Source organism: Papio anubis, chromosome 12, assembly GCF_008728515.1.
Source record: "Papio anubis isolate 15944 chromosome 12, Panubis1.0, whole genome shotgun sequence".
NCBI lineage: Eukaryota > Metazoa > Chordata > Mammalia > Primates > Cercopithecidae > Papio > Papio anubis.
Window position 1 is genome coordinate 119,977,288 of NC_044987.1, and position 20,098 is coordinate 119,997,385.

At 54.9% G+C, this 20,098-nt stretch overlaps 1 protein-coding gene across 8 annotated transcripts in view; it reads right to left on the reverse strand.

Moving 5' to 3' along the window:
• The window catches only part of SHANK2 (SH3 and multiple ankyrin repeat domains 2), a 661,289-nt gene that overhangs the window by 354,078 nt on the left and 287,113 nt on the right, over nt 1–20,098 (reverse strand). For all 8 annotated transcript variants that reach the window (XM_031653797.1, XM_031653801.1, XM_031653800.1 and 5 more), the window contains exon 12: nt 864–1,182. In XM_031653797.1, the coding sequence (XP_031509657.1) occupies nt 864–1,182 (319 nt within the window). The remainder of the gene's footprint in view (nt 1–863; nt 1,183–20,098) is intronic.

Here is a 20,098-nt window from a genome sequence, read left to right on the forward strand (position 1 = left end):
AGAAAGGCAGAGACCTGCTTGGGAGCTCTGAGTGCAAATCCAGTTCCCCTGGCTGCTCAGGAGGTAGGAGAGTCGGGAGAGACCCAGACCTGGAGTTGGATGCCCAATGGGGTGCTGGGCAGGAGACCACAGGCAGGTCCCAAAGTCTGCCCTATGCTGCCCACATCCTTGTCTAGGAAATGGAACAAGGCACAGGCTCCTGTCACCTGGGGCTGCCTCAGAGACTGACGGACCTGCCCTCTGTGCTCCTGCCATGCTCGGCTCAGGCCTGCAAGAGCTTCCCTGTGGGTAGCACTACCTGAGACCATCCCTGCAGCTGCTGAGACAGCCAGACACCAGCGCCCTGAGCCAGCCTCTCCGGCCCCCAGTGTTCTCCTCTGGGCCGGGTTTCTCCCTGCCACCCCCATGTGCACCCTCACTTTGGATACGGTGTGTCTGCAGGCTTGCAAACGTGGCCCTCGGGAGGGCACGCCCCCCTGACCAGGCTTGCAGCCCTGCCTCTCTGCCTCTTGACATTTCACTTAGGACCAAAAAGTCAGTGCACAAGGAAAGGAAACGGGACCCAAGACGCCAGCCGCATCCCCAGCCCACCCCAGGACGCTCAGCTCAGCCTCCATAACCGCCCCGAGCTATCATCATGGGCCTCCATGAGGCTCGGGAAGGTGACCCCAGTCCCTGTGCGGGAGACCGTGTCAGCAGGGACACTCGGCAAAACTCAGGCATGAAAGTGTCCTCAACACCCGCATTGGAATAAAATGGGCTTCCTTCTTTCCTTCTCAACCTCTGGGCCAGCCCCAAGTTGGAGGAGCTGGGACCCCCAGCACATGGTGGTCTTCCTCCCCTTGGCATGTGGCACTCCTTACCCGACATGCCAGAGAGGCTGCGGCCTCTTGCCGTCCTCGCCTGTGCCGCCCAGCCTGTTGAGCGATGGGGACCGGCTGCGGGGCCCGGGCACGTAGCTCCCGATGGTCTTCGCGGCCCCCTCAGGCTTGCTGGGCATCTGCTGCAGCAGCTGGGGCGAGAGGCTGCGGTGCGAGGTGGCCGTGGAGCAGACGGCCCACTCGGGAGCGCTGGCATTGAGGTTGTTGTCACTGTTGGAGCGCAGCAGGACCCGGGGGGCGGCCAGCGTGTTGGGGGGCCGCCGCCGGCGGTTGGAGTACGCCGGGGCCTCTCGGAAGGGCACTGGGGAGAAGAACAGCGAGAAAGGCCGGTGAGTGCATCCGTGTCGTGGTCAGCCGGGTGGGGACCCTAGGGAGGTGCAGGCCTGCGTGCGTCCAAGCCCCCATGCGAGCCCAGCAGAGGGGAGCTGTGAGTTCTGGGCCGAGACCCCAGCTGGACTCCACCAGGCCCAGAACTCACCCCTGACACGGAAGCAGAGAGGCAGGCTGGGGACACAGAACGTCTCCATGGCAAGGAGCTCAAGCCAGTGCTTCACATGGAAGGGACACGGGGTCTGAGCTTCCATCTGGCCCGTGAGACATCCGGCTGGCTTGGGCATGTGTAAGGATGGGCCGCGCCATCACACAAAGCAGGAGTGCACCGAGCTGCCTGCTACAGGGCCCCCCTCCCCACAACCTAAGCTGGGCCTCTGTGATGGGATGAACTGTGTCCCCCTAGTTCATGTGTTGACGTCCTAACCCCCCGTTTTCAAAACGCGCCAATATTTGCAGGTAAGGTCTTTACAGAGATAACCTGGGTGGAGGGGCATTAGTGGGGGCCCTGATCTCATAGGACTGGGGTCCTTATAAGAAGAGGCGATGAGGACACACACACAGAGGGATCTCCCCACGAGGACACAGGGAGAAGGTGGCATCTGCAAGCCACAAAAGGAGCCTCAGGAGGAACCAGCCCTGCGATGACCTGATCTCAGATTTCTAGTCCTCGGGACTGGGAGGTGTAAATATCTGTTTTTTGTTTGTTTGTTTGTTTTTTGTTGCTGCTGTTGTTGTTTTTGAGACAGTCTCACCCTGTCACCTAGGCTGGAGTGCAGTGGCACAACCTTGGTTCACTGCAGCCTCTGCCTCCCAGGCTCAAGCAATTCTCCTGCCTCAGCCTCCTGAGTAGCTGGAATTACAGGTGCCCTGCCACCATGCCTGCTAATTTTTCTATTTTTGGTAAAGACGGGGTTTCACCATGTTGGCCAGGCTGGTCTTGAACTCCTGATCTTGTGATCTGCCTGCCTTGGTCTCCCAAAGTACTGAGATTACAGGCGTAAGCCACCGCACCCGGCCAAGATCTGGGGTTTAAGCCACCCGTCTGTCTGTGGTGCTCTACCATGCAGCCTGAGCCAACCATGCAGTCTCCGAGTCTACTGGCTGGATGATTCAATCTCAGTCTTTACTAAGAAGGCGCCTTCCTCCCTCCCACCAAGTGGGGACTGTATGAGGAGGCAGGAGCTGAGCACCACTTATCTGACATCCTACAAAGCTCTAGACGGGGCCAGGCCCTCACTCTCCTGACTCAATGAGCCCAGGGACTCAGAATGAGAGCAACAGCCCCTGGGAGCTTTGAGGGGTGGCAGCCACACCACAGCTGCCTTGGGTCACCCAGAGTTCCTGAAACGGCAAGCATCCTTTCCAAGACAGAGGACCTCCTGAAAGGCAGCCCTCCAAGCTCTGCAGGAAACAGCAGAAACCACCACCACCGGCTGGCCAAAGGCACGGGCTTCTTCCCGGCCCGTGATAATCACGCCTGCAGCAGCTTTTCACCGGCTACAGGATTCAGCCCTTAGGCTTAAGCCACGCTTGGCTCCAAAGTTTGCACTGACAGGACCAGGGCTACCATCTGACAAACTGCAAGGCAAGAGAAAACACACGTCCTCCCTGGGAGTGGGTCTGGGGGGACCTTCATGCCTCAGAGGAGAAGAATCTCACAAGTAGTTTGGGACACAGGTGGCAATGATGAAAGTCTTGGGGACATGGATGGTGCTGGCAGAACTCACGGGGGATAGAGGTGATGCTGGCAGAGTTCACAGGGACGAAGATGGCACTGACAGAGCTCATGAAGGAAGTTGCACTGGCAGAGCTCATGAGGGTCAGAGGTGGTGCTGGCAGAGCTCATGAGGGTCAGAGGTAGCACTGGCAGAGCTCATGGGAGTAAGAGGTGGCACTGGCAGAGCTCATGACGGTCAGAGGTGGCACTGGCAGAGCTCATGGGGGTAAGAGGTGGCACTGGCAGAGCTCATGAGGGTCAGAGGTAGCGCTGGCAGAGCTCATGGGGGTAAGAGGTGGTGTTGGCACAGTTCATGGGGGACAGAGGTGGTGCTGGCAGAGCTCATGGGGGTAAGAGGTGGAGTTGGCAGAGCTCATGAGGTACAGAGGTAGCACTGGCAGAGCTCATGGGGGTAAGAGGTGGCGCTGGCAGAACTCATGAGGGACAGAAGTGGTGCTGGCAGAGTTCATGAAGGTCAGAGGTAGCACTGGCAGAGCTCATGGGGGTAAGAGGTGGCACTGGCAGAGCTCATGGGGGTAAGAGGTAGCACTGGCAGAGCTCATGGGGGTAAGAGGTGGTGCTGGCATAGTTCATGGGGGACAGAGGTGGTGCTGACAGAGCTCATGGGGGTAAGAGGTGGTGCTGGCAGAGCCCATAAGGGTCAGAGGTAGCGCTGGCAGAGCTCATGGGGGTAAGAGGTAGCGCTGGCAGAGCTCATGAGGGTCAGAGGTGGAGTTGGCAGAGCTCATGAGGGACAGAGGTAGCACTGGCAGAGCTCATGAGGGTCAGAGGTGGTGCTGGCAGAGCTCATGAGGGACAGAGGTAGTGCTGGCAGAGCTCATGAGGGTCAGAGATGGCGCTGGTAGAGCTCATGAGAAACAAGTGGTGCTGGCAGAGCTCACAGGGACAAAGATGGCATTAGCAGAGCTCATGAGGAAAAGAAGTCACGCTGGCAGAGCTCACTAAGGACAGAAGTGGTCCTGGCAGAGCTCCTGGGGGAAAGAGGTAGCACTGGCAGAGTTCATGGGGGACAGGGTTCGCACTGGCAGAGCTCACTAAAGATAGAGGTGGCACTGACAGAGCTCCTGAGGACAGAGGAGGTGCTGGCAGAGCTCATGGGGGATGGAGGGTGCTGGCACTGCTCACGGGAAACAGCTGAGACCCAGCATACCTTCCCCACCTCCCCAGGACACAGGGCAGCCCTGGAGACAGAGCTAGAGCCAAGCCTGGGGAGCCGCACAGAGCTGCGCAAAGCGTCCTGAGGTTGGACACTGGACTTGGCACAGTCGGACGTCAGTGCCTGCTGTTGGTAAGAACCTGGAGGTGGCACACTGGGGAGGTCGCGGTCTCACACCTGCTCTGATCTGGTTCCTCTGTGAAGCCTTTCTGTCGTTGAAGATGCCCTGCTAAGCAGCCGGGGTTCCTCAGCGGCGACTTTGATCCCACTCCTAATTTCTCAAAGCACATGGATCCATGAACGCCACCCAGGTGGCCGGGGAGAGACAAGGAACGGAAAAGACTGACGGCACCCTCCGTGGACACCTCTCCTTCCAAAGACCCTCGAGGGGCTTGGCCTGGGATCCGCAGCCACCACCCACGAGTAAAACCTCATCCCTGAGACAGGTCACCGAGTCTGTGTTTTGTTGGTCATGAGGGAAAACCACATTGGTGACCCTCCCTCTGGACCGGCAGAGACTAAAAAAAAACCTTGTAGATCACTGAGTGTTCGCATGGAGGCTTACAAAGATACGACTGGCCCAGAGGGCTTCCGGGTGATCTGGGAACTGCCTGTCATTGGAGGGGGCTGGGCGGGTGGATTAAAAGACCTTGCAAAGGGCTGATGAGCCCACAGTCTCAGAGAGCGATTATCTTTCATTTACAGAGATTACGTGTTGGAAGACTGTATTGGTGTGAGAGCCAAAATCTCAAACAGACACAGCCAGCAGGAAGCAGCCGCAGAACCCCCAGCTTCCTGGGGCACCCAGGAGAGGCCAGGGCTCTCCCTACCCACGTGAAGCAGACATCACAGGGCCCCCAGTCACGGAAACGCTGCCTCCCACAGCCGACTGCCTCACGCCCAGCCTCTCCGCCCTGACAATACAGCCAATTCTCTTTTTCTGACCCTTGTAACTGGGGGAGGTGTGCACAGCCTTCATAGCAAGTGATGGCATTTGGGGGAGTCCTGGCAGTTGCTAAGATAAACTCATTAGGAAAGAGAAGTCTATAGAACAGAACAGAACAGATACAGAATTAACCTAACCCCAAAACACCCAAATTTTCAGGCTGTTCATGGATTATAAAAATCGAAGTCCCGGAAGGTGAATTCTGGTGAATAATGTCAGAAAATGGGCACAGACAAAGGTGGTTATTTATATACATTCCTAAGACTCTGTCAGAAGAGTAGGGACTTAGAGAAGGGGAAGAATTCGCATGGGGGGGCCACCCTTGGAGGATTAAGGAATAAAAGAGCTGGGACATTTTCAAATACATTTTACTCTGTGGACCAGGCAAGTTACTCAAACGAAATCTCACCGGTGACATCAGTGCATTTAACATTTTAACGAAAATCACCTCGCTTAATTACCAAGATTCATATTAAATTAGTTTCCTGAGTACTGAAATGTCTTCAGTGTTTATTTTGCTAGAAGCTGGGGCTGGGAAGCACCTTCCTCATTTCTTTAAAGTCACATCTTTATATGATATCTGATTTCCTAAAATGAGAGCTCTCTGACAAAACTGGAACCATCCATGGAAATGATGATTTTTGTGAAAAGGGTTAAAAATAACCGTTTTCTGTCTGAAAATGATTAATATTCCACCAAACTGTTTCCTTCTTTCAGGCAATCTGCACACTCTAAGTAGGTGGATATTTTCTTAGCTGGCTTACATGCATTTATTTATACATTTTTTCCCCACAATAAAAATTACACAAGGTATGACAAAGAGCATGTGCACTTTTAAAGTTGGCCACGCTCCCTTCCCATCCACTCCATGTAACTGCAACCCAGGGATGGGAGAGCCGGGAGCGGCTCGGAAGGTAGCCACCCATTCAGTGCAGCCAGCCATGTGCCCCAACCTGCCTTGGCCAGTGCCTAGCAGCTCTCTGGTCACTGAGGACTACAGTCAAAACTTCCTTTATTTTCCCCAGGACTTAGTTCCTAACACGCTCCGTGGCACGGTCCCCACGGATGGCCATTCCAGAATGCAATCCCACAAGGGCTGAAGGCTTGAAAGCAGCACACAATAAGGCAAGACCTTCCACAGCGTTACATCCGGACCAACTCAAACCAAACCATATCCCAAACCAAAGTCATTATCCCCTGACATGCCAGGGATTAACAACTGGCAATTTTAGGAGGAACTGGAGTCCTCCCTCTCCCCTACCCCGAGAATCAGCAAGCAGCTGCTAATTCCCATGCACCCGGCTCCCGACAGCTTTTTCCTTACCTTCCTTCTTGGTGAAGGCATTTAACAAAGACTTCATTTTCCCTCTGACTTTGGCAGCGGTCCGCTCATTATATAACCTTCCTGGATGGGAGGAAGGACAGGCGTGCAGCCCGGCCCCTCGGTGCTAGAGCAGCTGGGACCCGGGGAGAGGTGGCGGGTGTCTGGGCACGGTGCACTTCCGAGCATAGCTGGGCATGCCAGACCCAGCGTGCTGGTGACAAAGCCCACCCCATATTCTGTCTGTCAGCTGGGAACCAACTGCACGTAGACGGGCTGCTCTCAAACCCGGCTACCTCTCGCGGCGCGCGTCATGTGAGCCGGGCTACTCTGCTTTTGTGCTCAGGGCATTGAGGAAGAGGTACCGCGGAGGGTTAACGCAGATCAGGCGTCCTCGAGCTGGCAGCTGGGAGACGCCGGGAGGCATGAGTGATCTCAAGCCCCAGTTATCCAAGGAAACTCGGGCTGGTGCTGGGCGCTCCATGCGCCTGTGCCTAAATATAATGCACTGTGCTTTTCTATTTTTTTTAAAAAAAAAATTTTAAAGAAAAAGTCAAGTTTGTTTGTCAGCTAGCAGATGTGGTAAGACAGACAAGGGGGAGGGAAGCATCCAAGTACCAGATAAGCTTCACACCAGACCCACGTTCCCTGGGCAGACATGGCCAGCATTCTGGAATTTCTGAACACGACCTATATTTCTGTTCAAAAGAATCAGACACAAGTGCCCATGACTTCTCTGGCTCCCCCTCCATCGAGGTAATTACCCTGGAAAAAACAGGACTCCACCCCCTCCTAGTTTTTTTTTTTTTTTTTTTTTTTTTTTTTTAAAGAGAGAGATAAAAAGACAATTAAACTGAGACCCTGCCAAGGATGGCCCCGATTCCAGGCAGCTGATAAAAGCGAGCTCCTCAGGGTCACTTTAGGCATTTCCAACCCAGCAGAAGAAGAGAAAAGAGGAAAGCGATCCCTTGGAAGCCCTACGTGGAGAAAGTCAGATTTATAAAGCGAACACAGAGAAGTGGATGCAGGCTGGTGCCCTATGGCAGGTGGACAGTGCATTATTTCTACACCAGGAGAAGGAGCTTCCTGAAGCTACATGGAGCATCCAGGGGCAAGGTTCTGTTGTCTGATGCCTCTGCTGGGCTGTAATTTAGTGTGCTGTTTTTTTTTTTTTTTCCTGGTTGCTAAGAGAACTGCTTCAGAAATTTAAAACATACACACACACAGACACACACAGACACATACACACACACACACACACACACCCAAAATCGGAGAAAGATGAGACAAGACAAGGAAAAAGCAACCAGAGCACTGAAGTTTAATTCCATATGGTTGACACACTTCGTGTCAATAAAAATGGCGCTGTGAGAACGAGAAGGCTGGCCTCCCCCAGGAGCCTTTCCCCGAAGGCATACCGGGGACGGGACAGCGGCCTTCCTCGGTGAGGGCCTCTGAGCAGAGACTGCCACAGAATCACTGAGGGTACGCCCTGTATCAGCTGAGCACCCGAACAGCATCTCTTGGCCGGGCGTGGTGGCTCACGCCTGTAATCCCAGCGCTTCAGAAGGTGGAGGCGGGTGAATTGCTTGAGCCCAGGAATTTGAGACCAGACTGGGCAACACAGTGAGACCCCGTTTCCATGAAAAATAATTTAAAAACATTAGCCGGGTGTAGTCGTGCGCCTGCGGTCCCAGCTACTCAGGAGGCTGAGGCAGGAGGATTGCTTGAGCCTAGGAGTTCAAGGCTGCAGTGAGCTATGACTGTCCACTGCACACCAGCCTGGGGACAGAGCAAGACTCTGTCTCCAAAAACAAACAAACAAACCCCACAGAAACCCAGAAATAGCAATAAACCTCATCTCTTATTTAACTCACTCAACTCATGAGCCATGTCAAAACTCTGCCAGGGGTGACATTCTCACCCTACCATGCGTCGCCAAATCACAAAACCGAGTGAGTCGAAGCCATTTCTAAGACTTGCATTAAGAAATGGTTCTGAGGTCAGAGTCACCAGCGTGTCCCACAGGGTTCATGCACTTGGACACTCTGAGCAAGGCTCAACGGCTTCCAGAAGAACCTTCCTCAGATGCACAAGGCCTCCCCTACTTTGAGAGGCCTGACGATGTGTCCTCAGGGTGGACCAGCCAGGGGGGCCAGAAGCTTTCCAGATGGTGAGTGTCTAGTTCATTGCTATGTGCTGGCCTGGCTGCCTGCCCTGGCTGGCGAGCGCTGGGAGGCTGGGACGGGGATGCCACCGTGTCCGTATTGGTGTGTAGAGGGAGCTCCTCCAAGGCTGGGGGACCCGGCTGGTCGTGTGCTCAGCCACGTGAGCCCAGAGAACTCACCAAAGCTCAGGGAACTCTCGGGGAGACTCAGTGACGCTCAACACCCCCTCCATCTGCCACTGATCGATTCCCTCCCAAAAGCAGAGAGCCTCATCCCAAGCCAAGTTTCTGAGCCAATCACTGCTCTGGCATTGCTGCCTTTGCGGCCTGCAGCAGCGCGGGCAGAGCCTGCACGTTTCTGGGCTGGTGAGGCCAGGATGGCCCTTGGCCTGAGGCCAGTGGTGTCCTGTCATCGTTAGCTGCCTTGCTGGCCACGGATGACCTTGGGTGGAGGGTGTGGGGAAGAAGCCACTTCCCGGGGGCCATGTGACAATCTTGCATCTGTTCTGGACAGATGCAGGGGACAAGATGGAGCCTTTTTCCCCTCACAGGGGCCTCCAATGTCAAATATGCCAAAGGACCAAGAAAAGGCCCTGCCCCGTCTAAACCAGAGCAGAATCCAGAACCTCTGAATGGGAGCCATGCAGCGGCACCCACAGCTGGCCCAGACAGGACCCTCAGCGACCGCCATCATGTGTGTGTGCAGCAGCCGCTCCTGGAGGGGCATGTGCCCACAAGCAGGAGGCCAGGCAGGGGTTCCACGAACCTTGAGCTGCCCAGGGAGAAGGGAAGGAGCCTTCCCGAGACAAGGCCCCGTCACCAGGAACACGGCTGGCTTCCATCCCTGGTGTCCCTCTGCCCCATCCACCCCCACCCCTGCACCCCATGTCCCATCCGGTTTGGGGGCATGTGCAGAAGACAGCCAGCCAGATCTGAAGACCCAGGCCTGCTTCTCAGGCTGTGCAGGGGTGAGGGGCGGGGCACGATGAGGCTTTGGACACTGGACGATTTGAGCGACCCAGGGAACACCCCCAGGCTAAAGGATCCCTTTTCCAGACACCTTCAATTCTTTCAATAAGCAGACAACTTTTCCCGCCCACACTCGCAGGAGGCTGAGTAAACCATTCACAAAGATCAGGAGCAGCAGTGGCTCCATCAGTCTCATGCACAGACCTACTGAGTGCCTGGCCCTGGGCCAGGCTCTGCCACACGGGGGTCTTCTGGTCAACCCCACAGAAATCCTGCAGAGGGTATTGGGTCATTCTTGACACCACCCTCCTGGCCATGTGGTAGGCTCTCCATGGATACTTCCAGCGACAGGGGGCTCACTACGTGTGTGCAGGGGTTCTCGCTGTCAGACGCGGGCAGCAGCCTATATGAGCCTCCTTCCCCCACACCCACCACCTGCCCCCGTCCCCAGTGGGTGCAGACCACTTCCTCAATTGCCGGGAAGTCTGGCGCTGAAGGCACAGTCTCTGCCTCGACAAACACAAACCCCTGTGCAGCCTCCAGGGCGGTTTCCATCTGGTGTCCCCGTCCCTGCCCTCCTGGGGGAATATTTCTCTTCCAGCCCTGGGATGTGTCCATGGGAACATCAGCATTCCTTCTGCCCCTCGTTTTATGAGCGCATTTGCAGCTTGAAGCCTGCCCTGCCTGCCTGGCTGGGCGGGAAGTTCTGCGTGGACAAACGTTTGGTGTGAGTGTTTGGGGTCTGGGCTCTCACAGACATCCACACTTTGGGTTATCGCAGGAGACAGGCGCACCCCTGAGACCCAGGTAGACGGTTCGCACCCTCCTGCTATCTGCACGCAGGCCCGGCCCTTCACCCTCCGAGCCACGGAGACCCAGAAACCTGCCACAGACCAGGTGACCTTGGAGAGCTGGGGCAGCAGAGGCAGAGGCGGGAGCAGAGCCTCTCGCAGAACTCCAGGAACTCACTAGCACCGCTCCCATCTCTAAAACAAGGATTCCGAGGACGACCGAGCGCTAGTGGTTGAGATGAAAATTAAGACGAAGATAAAAGATGAAACTTAAAAACCCATTTTCCCCTGAGGCTTCCAGAAATCTTTTTCTCCGAGAAAAGCCTCAGGCTTTGGGAATATCCCCGTGGAACTGCCATCCTGGGTCCCTGAGACCAGCAGGAAGGCTGGCAGACGAGACGGACGAGGTTCAGAGAGGCTGAGCGCTAAGCTGCCCAGGGTCCGGGAAGGGTCAGACATCCCTGCTGCACCCACATAGGTTTCCATGCGGTGGAGCCCAAATGCCCACAGCATGGTTGAGCCTTCCCTTCCTTCCGCCTTTAGACCCTCTGTTCCTACAGCGGTCCTGTGTGGAGGGCCTACAACGACGCTGCAGGCTTGTGCTGGCCACATTCCTACTGAATGCAGATGAGGTTTTATTTCAAACGGATTTCATTCTGGAAAAGGGAGAGATTGGAGGGGAAGAACTTCTGGGTGTGAGCTGGGCTGGGGGCAGGCGGGTAGCAGAGAGGGTGGCAATGGGAGTGGTTGGTGATGAAGCTATCTGCCTGCCTGCCCACATGCCCACCCATCCCAAAACGCAGGCGAGCACCTTTTGAGTCTGTCTGTTGTCCATGGACAGATTGAAAACCAAGAGAAAAGAGGAGAGGGAGGCTCTGAAGTCAGAGTTTCCAGAAAGGAAAAGGGTCACCCCCAAATGAACCCCAAACTCTCAGTCACCAAACCTGGCCCTGCAGACACCAACTCAGGCCCATTCAGCCCAGCTCCAGTGCCTGGCCCTTGGTGCTTTGTGAGCCAGTGACATTCAAAGGCCCGTGCCCCTTTCCCTCCCTCCCTGCACCCCCTGCCCACGAGCACCCCACAGATTCACCCCATACACTGCACCACCCCCTCAAACCCTGAGACTCACTAAGCCCTTTATTTGCCATGTCTTTTGACAACTGCTTGACAACGGGCTGAAAATAATTTCACTTCTTGCATAAAAAAAAGCTCTTCGCACATCAGAACATTTCAAGGTGCTCTGAAGTCCTGGCGGACAGGCCGTACCAGGTGTTATAAACGTGCCTGGCGAGACTCAGAGGTGCGCACGGGTCTCAGAAACACCCTCTGTTCAGTGGCGATCAGACACCCGCCTCCACTTGCTGTGGCTTCAGTGCCCATGTGGTTTGGAAAGAACCGGACGTGGGAGTCAAGATGTGGGTTTGGGTGCTGACTCTGTCTCATGCCCCCTGCAGCCATGGGCTGGTTGGACACCCCCTGACCCTGTTTCCCCATCTGTAAAGTGGGAAGAGCACAACTTACTCCACAGGGTAGAGCTACCCGAGCTCATGTCTGAAGCACAAAGGAGAAGGGCTTGGTGCACGCAACACTGTGGGGACAACTTTGGGGGCAATCTTAGCTCTGTGACCCCAGAAAAGTCCCGTGACCTCTCTTTGCCTCTGTCTCCTAGTCTGTTTAATGGGGATATTAATGGTGCCACTTCACAGGAGAGTCATAAGGATAAAGTAAGTTAATATTTGTAACAGTAGTACCTGGAGGCAGTGTCAGTGATCACTGAATGAATACATTTAATTTTTAAAAAATCTGTAAGCAGATAGCAAGGCAATCCTCCCGCTTTGCCCTATCTCTATAATAAACAAGTCCTGGTCTGTTGCTCACAATGCATTCACTTTATCTTTCTGGGTGCTGCCTCCTCCAGGAAGTCTCCCTGACTGATCTAGGCAGCAGACAGACCCCTCTCCTCAGGGCTCCTGTGGCAGCCGTCAGCCCTCGGGGCATGTTGTGGAGCCAGGAGCCTCGCAGCTCCTCGAAGGCAGGTTCTGTGCCCAGCCCTCCTCCTTGCCCTGCACGCTGGCAGTGATTCTTAGTGCTCTGGAGATGAATGAACGAATGAATGAGTGAATACATGCATGAGTGAATTAACAGAGGGGGTGAGTCCCAGCTTCTTTTCTGGGTGTTCCACAGCACTTTACTAGCTTCACCAGGCTAGCCTCTAGTTGTGCTGCTCACCTGAGGCCAGAAGCCACCTTCCTTCTCCAGCTCCCATCCTACCCCCACCCCCACTTCTGCCCAGGGCCTTGCATGCACCCAGTGGAGGCCCAGGGAGGCCTGTGCTAAGCCACAGCCATGCTACCAGCTACCCCAGACCCTGAGAAGGTCTGTACTGCCCCGCCTTGCCCCATGAGCAGATGCAGCCAGGATAGCATCCTCAGCATCCTCACTGCATCTACAGAGCAGCTAGGCTGTTGTCCTCAGCATCCTCACTGCATCTGCAGAGCGGCTGAGCCAGTGTCCTCAGCATCCTCACTGCATCTGCAGAGCAGCCGGGCCGGCGTCCTCAGCATCCTCACTGCATTTGGAGTTCCCCGCACCCCATGTCCTGCCTGGAAACAGCGAGGGCTCATCTCTCAGCTTCCCCGGCTGCTGGGGTTTCGAGTTCGAGCCAATCAGACACATGGACCAGGAAGGCACTGATGCAGGAGGAGCAACTCACCGAAGCCAGTGGGTGTGGCACGCGGTTCCAGCACAATGTCAAGCTCCTGCCAGCACCTCTGCCTGTGCATGGCACCAGGTGCTCCACAGAGCCCACCTGTGGCTGGATGCCCTGACTGGCTGCCCCGACTGGCTGCCCCGGCTTGCCGCAGTTTCCGGGCCTGGCTCTCCAGCCCTGTTGGAGCACAGTGACTGCCTGACATCTGTCAGAGTCTTCCCTCTCCTGCATCAACAAGCCAGGGTGGACTCTACTGCTGGTGACCCAGACCCTGACTGGCAGAGCCCATGAGGCTGGGTCTCAGGGAAGAGAGCTGGGCACGTCACATCTCTCAGGGAGGCCTGTGGTCCAGGGACCCTGAGAGCGTCTCTGCAACATCTGCAGCTGGACTTCCTGGGTTCAAATCCCACAAGGCAACTGTCCACAAGTCACAAAATGTCCCTGGACTCTGGATCTCCAAAAACAAAGCAAGCACAGTGATAGTGGCCACTTCAAGGAGCTGCTCGGGGGGTTACGTGCTTACTGGGTGCAGTACTTACGCACGGTGAGCGCTCAACAGAGGTTAGCTGCTGCCACCATGACCACGACTGAAGTTTGTTTATTATTGCTGACTGTTCATTATTGGGATTACTACAACAGCTTGGTGACGAGGGAGGTCCTGACAGGCATTCTCAGTCTCTCTGGGCAGCTCAGGTGGCTGCAGGTAGTGGAAGGCCATCGGACCGCTAGAGACAGGGTCCTGACCCAGGCCAGGACAGGGTCATCTCCCCAAGACACTGCTCCTGTGTAACTCAGACCCGGGCCCTCCTGCCAGGAAGGAGCTCCAAGTTGAGGAAGGCACAAGGGCCAGCTTTGAGCGGTACCTTCAACTTAAACCCGCGGCAAAACCCTGAGCGTGATCACAGCCAAACCAGAAGGGAAGAAAATAAAATGCTGGGATGTAGGAAGCAATGCCAAGAAAATTCGCAGGGTTTTGGGGCAGAGGATGCCCTGATATCCCAGAGATTTATTAAGGCCCCACCCCATATTTCAGGGGTAGATGCAGGGGAGCACCTGAGCCTATTTCCACCTGAACACAAAACACACAGGAGGTGGCTCTAACTCTGTTCAGACTGGAGGCCCATGGGAAGCTGAAAAAAGAAAAGAAACTCTAGAGGGTCTCGGTGGCCCAGCAGCCCCAAGCTCCACTTTATCTTGCAGAAACAAAGACTGAATGCTGAGAAAGTGTGTACGCAGGAGCCTGAGCCAGCGGGGGCCAAGCCAGGAGCAGGGGTGGCAGGTGCAGGGCAGGTACAAGCTGGAGCGGAATTCTTCCTGCCCATCCCCCACCAGATCCAAAATAGCAGCTCTTGTTTCTTTCCCTCGTAGCTTTAGATAACTGCAATTTAAATATTAGTAGGCAACATTTCTCCATCTCACAATAATTGTTAAATGAATCATGCTTTTATAAATAACGCAAGATATAAAAAGGCATCTCGGCAATAATGCGGGGTTATCTTTGCACAAAGAGGTAGGAGTCTGTGGCGTTTGTAATGTTCCCGTCGCTGGAGTCATTGAGGGAAGCTTTGCTCCTGCAGGATTGATGGAGGCCTGTGGAAAATCGGGGTGAGGGCACTGAGGAGAGGGCATCGGAACCTCCCACAGGGTCTCTCTCCCTGGTTGGATGGAGAGCTGCAGGGGACTGGGGGTGTAACTCCAGGAGATACCACTCACCAGTTTTCTGACCCTGAAATGGGCTTTAGGGCCAAGAACACGGCTATTCTGGGGGGCAGTGGGGAGGAGCTCTGGAGGGTGAAAATGGGTCTGACTACAAAGAGAAGTGAGGGGTTCCCTAAGGTATATTCTAGACGAATCACAGCCTCCAGACGCTGCCTCCTCTGCCCTCCCTCCATGCAGCTCCAGCCTTGGCCACAGGCTCCCTGCAGAGCCGCAGCCCCAGTGCACAGGACGCTACTGTGTGCGGGACACGCTGCCCTGACGGGGGAGCAGGGGTGGACCCAAGGGGTGTGCACTGGCTTACGGGCAGCATGAGCCACCCCTGTGGTGGCCCTTCTGAGAGCGGAGTGACTGTGGATACCTGGGCCTCCCACAGGGGAAAATGAGGCTTATATGCTGAGATGTCCTCCGCCAGTTCTCGAGGACACGGGCTGCTCAGTCAGGAATCACAACCAGGGGCCGAGGTGTAGGCCAAGTGGGCTGGGGGCTGATGGAGGACCCCGGGGGTCTGAGTGATCTTGCACCATGAGAAGAGGTGTCCAGTCCCTGGGAGGAACCAGAGCTGAGCTGTGGGACCCCTGTTGGGGCGAGCCATCCTCTTTCCACAGGACCTGATGGGGTCCTTTGTTCCAGCTTCTTATAAAAGAATGAAATCTGAGCTTGGTGGTGGAAGATATGAGTCCTGGGTCAGTCTCTGACTCAACGCGGGGCTCTGGAACTCAATTTTCTCATCTGTAGAGTAGGGTGACCAGCCCTCACTCTGCTGAGGTTTCATGAGGTCTCTGAGAATCCCACAGGCTAGAGAAACCCAGGGAGGAGAAGCCTGGAGATCTAGGGACCGAGTGGACTCCCTCTCGGACCTCAGCGGAGGCTGGGGGAGTGGGCACCCTGAGCCCACCGTACCCTAAGCAGGGCAGCAGCTCTCCCTGTCTCAAGCCACACTGGGGTGGGCGCCCACCACATCCCCTCCCCTACAGGAGGGCCCACCAAGGTGCAGGAGGGACTCCCAAAATGTGGGTGGGAGTGTCACTCCGTTTCCAGCCACAGACACCCTTTCACAACATGGCCAGTTTGCCCATGGGGGCCCGAGGGAAGGCCCGGCTCTCAGTCCTTAAGGGAACGTGCCCGCTGCCTCCACTTCCTGAGCGGCTGCACACTCAGAAGCAGCATGACCCCTTGGCCCTGATACTCAGGCCGGCGCCACACAACTGCCACTGGGCACAGAGGGAAAGCTTGGGTGAGGCTGGGGGCGAGGACGGTGCCTGCTTCCACCCTTGCTGCTTGAGACCTCAGGCACGTGGCTGTGCCTGTCCGAGCCTGAGCCTGCAGGTCGGAGAAAGGGTAATAACTGCAGCCGCCTCGAAGGCCAGCAGTTGTGCAGGTCAACATTTACAGAGTGCTAGGCATGGAGGGAAAGGACTTCCCGTGGGTGGCCCCGGGTGCCACCCAAGGCCTGGACCTCTATATCTTTCCTGCTGCTCCCCCATGGGTAGACGCTGTCTGGAGGGCCCTGTCTGCCTCCATCACAGCCTCTGCTCACTGCTCACAGGCTCCTCACTGCTTGGGCATTTGGTGCCAGACAGCAGATGCCAGGACCACACAGAAAGAACCACTGCAGCTGCCCAACGCCTGAGTGTCCCAGGACACACTGAAGGGCAAGGCCCGCTCAGCAGCTCCCCTCACAGAGTGACTTACTCAAAGCAGCACCTGAGACTATCAGAGGCCAACTACAGTCACCAAGTCCTGTGGCCTGAAGGTTTACATCCCCCCCAAATTCATGTGTTAAAGCTCTAACCTCCCATGTCATGGTATTTGGAGATGGGGACATTGGGAAGTAATGAGGGTTGGATGAGGTCAAGGAGGTGGGACCCCCATGATGGGATTGGTGTCCTTGTAAGAAGAGACTTGAGACTTGGTTGCTCTCTGTCTCTCCACCATGGGAGGGCTTGGCAAGAAGGCTGCCGTCTGTAAGCCAGGAAGGGAGCCCTCATCAGATACCCAATTAAGATCCAATCAAGGCTGGCACCTTGATCTTGGACTTTCCTTAGAACTTCGAGAAAAACGTTTCTGTCGCTTAAGCCACCAGTCTATGGTATTTTTGTTAAAACAGCTGCAGCTGATGAAGACACCAGGCAAACTGAACATGCCACTGCCCCCTTACAGGCCTCTAGGGGACTTATGCCACTGCCTCTGCTGCTCCTGCTCCTCCACATGCCCCCTCACCCACACGGGCCCTGCCAGCTCCCTCCCAGTGCTCTGGACACACCTCTGCCCCTGCTGTGCCTGCCTTCCATCTGGCACTCCTCTGCCTGCTCTTCCTGTGTCTGGCTGCTTCCAACTCCAGGCCTTGTGCACTCACACTCAAGGTCAACACATGAGGAGGCTTTCCTTGGCCATCCTGTCCAAGAGGGTTTCTCTCTTATTCTCCATGCTAGCCCCCTGTGACTTTTTCCTTCGTTCTATTTATTGAATATTGAAGTCACGTTAGTTTTAAGTTTGCTTATATGGTCTTTCTCCCCCAAGTAAAATGTCTGTAAACTGTGGACAAGGGCAGAGTCTATCTCAATCACCACTGCATCACCAGCACAGAGCCCAGCCCCTCTTAAAGATGTATGTTGAGGCCAGGCATAGTGGCTCATGCCTGTAATCCCTGCACTTTGGGAGGCTGAGGCAGGCAGATCACTTGAGGTCAAGAGTTCAAGACCAGCCTGGCCAACATAGTGAAACCTGTTTCTACTAAAACACAAAAAATGAGCCAGGCATGGTGGCACACCTGTAATCCTAGCTACTTGGGAGGCTGAGACAGGAGAATCGCTTGGACCTAGGAGGCAGAGGTTCCAGTGAGCTGAGATGGTGCCATTGCACTCCAGACTGGGCAACAGAGCAAAACTCTGTCTCAAAAAAAAAAAAGAAAAAAAAAAGGCATGCTGAATAACTTCATCCAAAAAATGAATAAATAAAAGGAAGGCACATTCCTACCTCCCACCCTGGACTTTTTTTTTTTTTTTTTTTTAGACGGAGTCTCGCTCAGTCGCCCAGGCTGGAGTGCAGTGGCGTGATCTCCGCTCACCGCAAGCTCCGCCTCCCGGGTTTCCGCCATTCTCCTGCCTCAGCCTCCCGAGTAACTGGGACTACAGGCACCTGCTATTATGCTCGGCTAATTTTTTGTATTTTTAGTAGAGACGGGGTTTCACCGTGTTAGCCAGGGTGGTCTCGATCTCCTGACCTCGTGATCTGCCTGCCTTGGCCTCCCAAAGTGCCGGGATTACAGGCGTGAGCCACCGCGCCCGGCCACCACCCTGGACTTTTATGGTGTTTGCCTCACCGTGTGAAGTGTCTTCCCATCATGAACACTGTCTCCCCACAACTGGGGCCTTCTGGAAGGCCTGGGGCAGGGGAGGGGCCTTCACACACTTTTCTATGCTCAGGACACAACAGAAGACCCCGCACAAAGTGGGAGCTTATCAGTGCATGTTCTGGTCCTTGTAGGCCCTTGGCTGCTTCAACACTTGGGTTGTTTGATGCTGCTTCTAACAATTGTGGCTTCCTTTGGTTGCACATTGCATTTTCCTTCTCTTTGTAGCTAGTATTTCTCATTCTATACTGGTCATTGTGTTTGTTATGTCGGAGAGGCTCTAGGTTCTGTTATCTTCCTCTGAGGTGTGTTTAGTTTTCCAAGTAGGTAGTAAAACTATCAGTGCAATGCCCTGCCCCGTGGAGGTAGCGATCTGAGGCTTTGTTGGCAGAGCTCTGTCGATTTGGTCTTAGGATGGAGTCCTGACTCCTACGGCCCCTCTGGGGCTCCAGCAGAAAGCTCAAGATGTCCATCAAGCTCCTCTAACATGTTGGGACTCAATTCTATACTCTGTCTCTCCTGTGGAAGAAACTACTTAAGTCTCCCCAAGGCATCTGGGCTTTAAGCTATTGTTTTCCGATGAGCCCCTGGATTATCACCCTGCACAGGCTGGTTCAACAATCCAAAAGGAATTTATGTGTAGACTTCAGGGCCCTCCTCTTTCCAGGATTTCTCTTGACTTCCAGTCTCTCAGGCAACTCTGACCCCAACCTCAAACCCCTGAATCCACAACACAGTAAGATTCCAGTTTATGTCAGGGGAAACCTAATTAATGTGGGCCTCACAAGGCGGGGGCCTCTTCTGTCAAGGGTCCTGGCATCTCTAGTTCTGTCTGCTTTTGGCCACTTGCCCAAGCCTACAAGCAGCTGGTGTTGGTGTTTATATAGAATTGGTCCGGCGTTTGTCACTGTGATTAACAGGAGGGTTAGTCTGACATGAGCTGCTCCATCACTACGGGAAAGCAGAAGTCACGGGCTCATCGATACATCTGTAATTATATTTAATACAACACTTGCGGATATTCAGTAAAGTGGGGGAGAAATCATCCAATAGGCTCCTTCAAACTACTTTTCATCCTAAATAAAATAAGAACCATGGTATAACATGTGGGCTCCAGAACTCAGTTCATGTGCTTGGAGGTGTCTTGGTTGCTTTATTTGGTAACTCAGCTTAGAAAGCCCTCAGGGAAAGGGCAGGTCTGGGCCCATGGCCCTCCCCACCCCGCTCCACAGCCTGTGGTATCCAGCAGCCAGTGCACTCTCCACGTCTGGAGGCAACACACACAGCCCTGGTAGAGAGGGCAGGTGTGTCAAAGCAGACAGGGGACCAGGATGTGCTGGGACCACTGACTACGTAAGCCAAAAAGTCCTGAGCAGACAGGAGGTGCAGCCTTCCTGGGCCACTGGGCTCCCAGACCTGGACTTCCTTACAGCTCATCAGGGAAGGACCACAGCCTTGGAGGGGGTTTATTTCAATATAAGAATCCAAGTTTTGCAAGGCATGAGTACCTCCGGGAGGCTGGAAGTGAAGGCGGGTTGAAGGGGAGGTCCCTTTTTAGATCAAGGTGTCCCCGGTAAAGCTGCCAGGCCGCCCTGGAAAAGGAAGCACTCACCAGGCGGCTGAGTGAGGCTGCTTCTCCACCTCGGTTCTTCACCTAGTTAGCGGATCCAAATGCACATTTATATTTTGGGAACTAATTAAGGCTCAGTGACTGATTTAACCTTCAAATAAATTCCTCCCAGGGCCGAGCTGGCAGCATAGTGAATATCAGGCACTGCATCTGCATCAAGAAAACCCCCAAGTCTAGGAAGAACCAAACCCCGAAGGGAAGGGACGTGGAGAGGGGGGAACATCAAGTGTGAAGTGGGCTCGGCCGGCCAGCAGCTGTGCAGCCCCGGGGCTGAAGGCAGGGGGCGTGGGGTCAGCCGGCTGGTTCCCCACATGGTGACGGCGTGCAGTCTGGGAAGAACAGCATGAGGGGCTTTGAGGACTCAGGCATTATCACGGTCACAGCT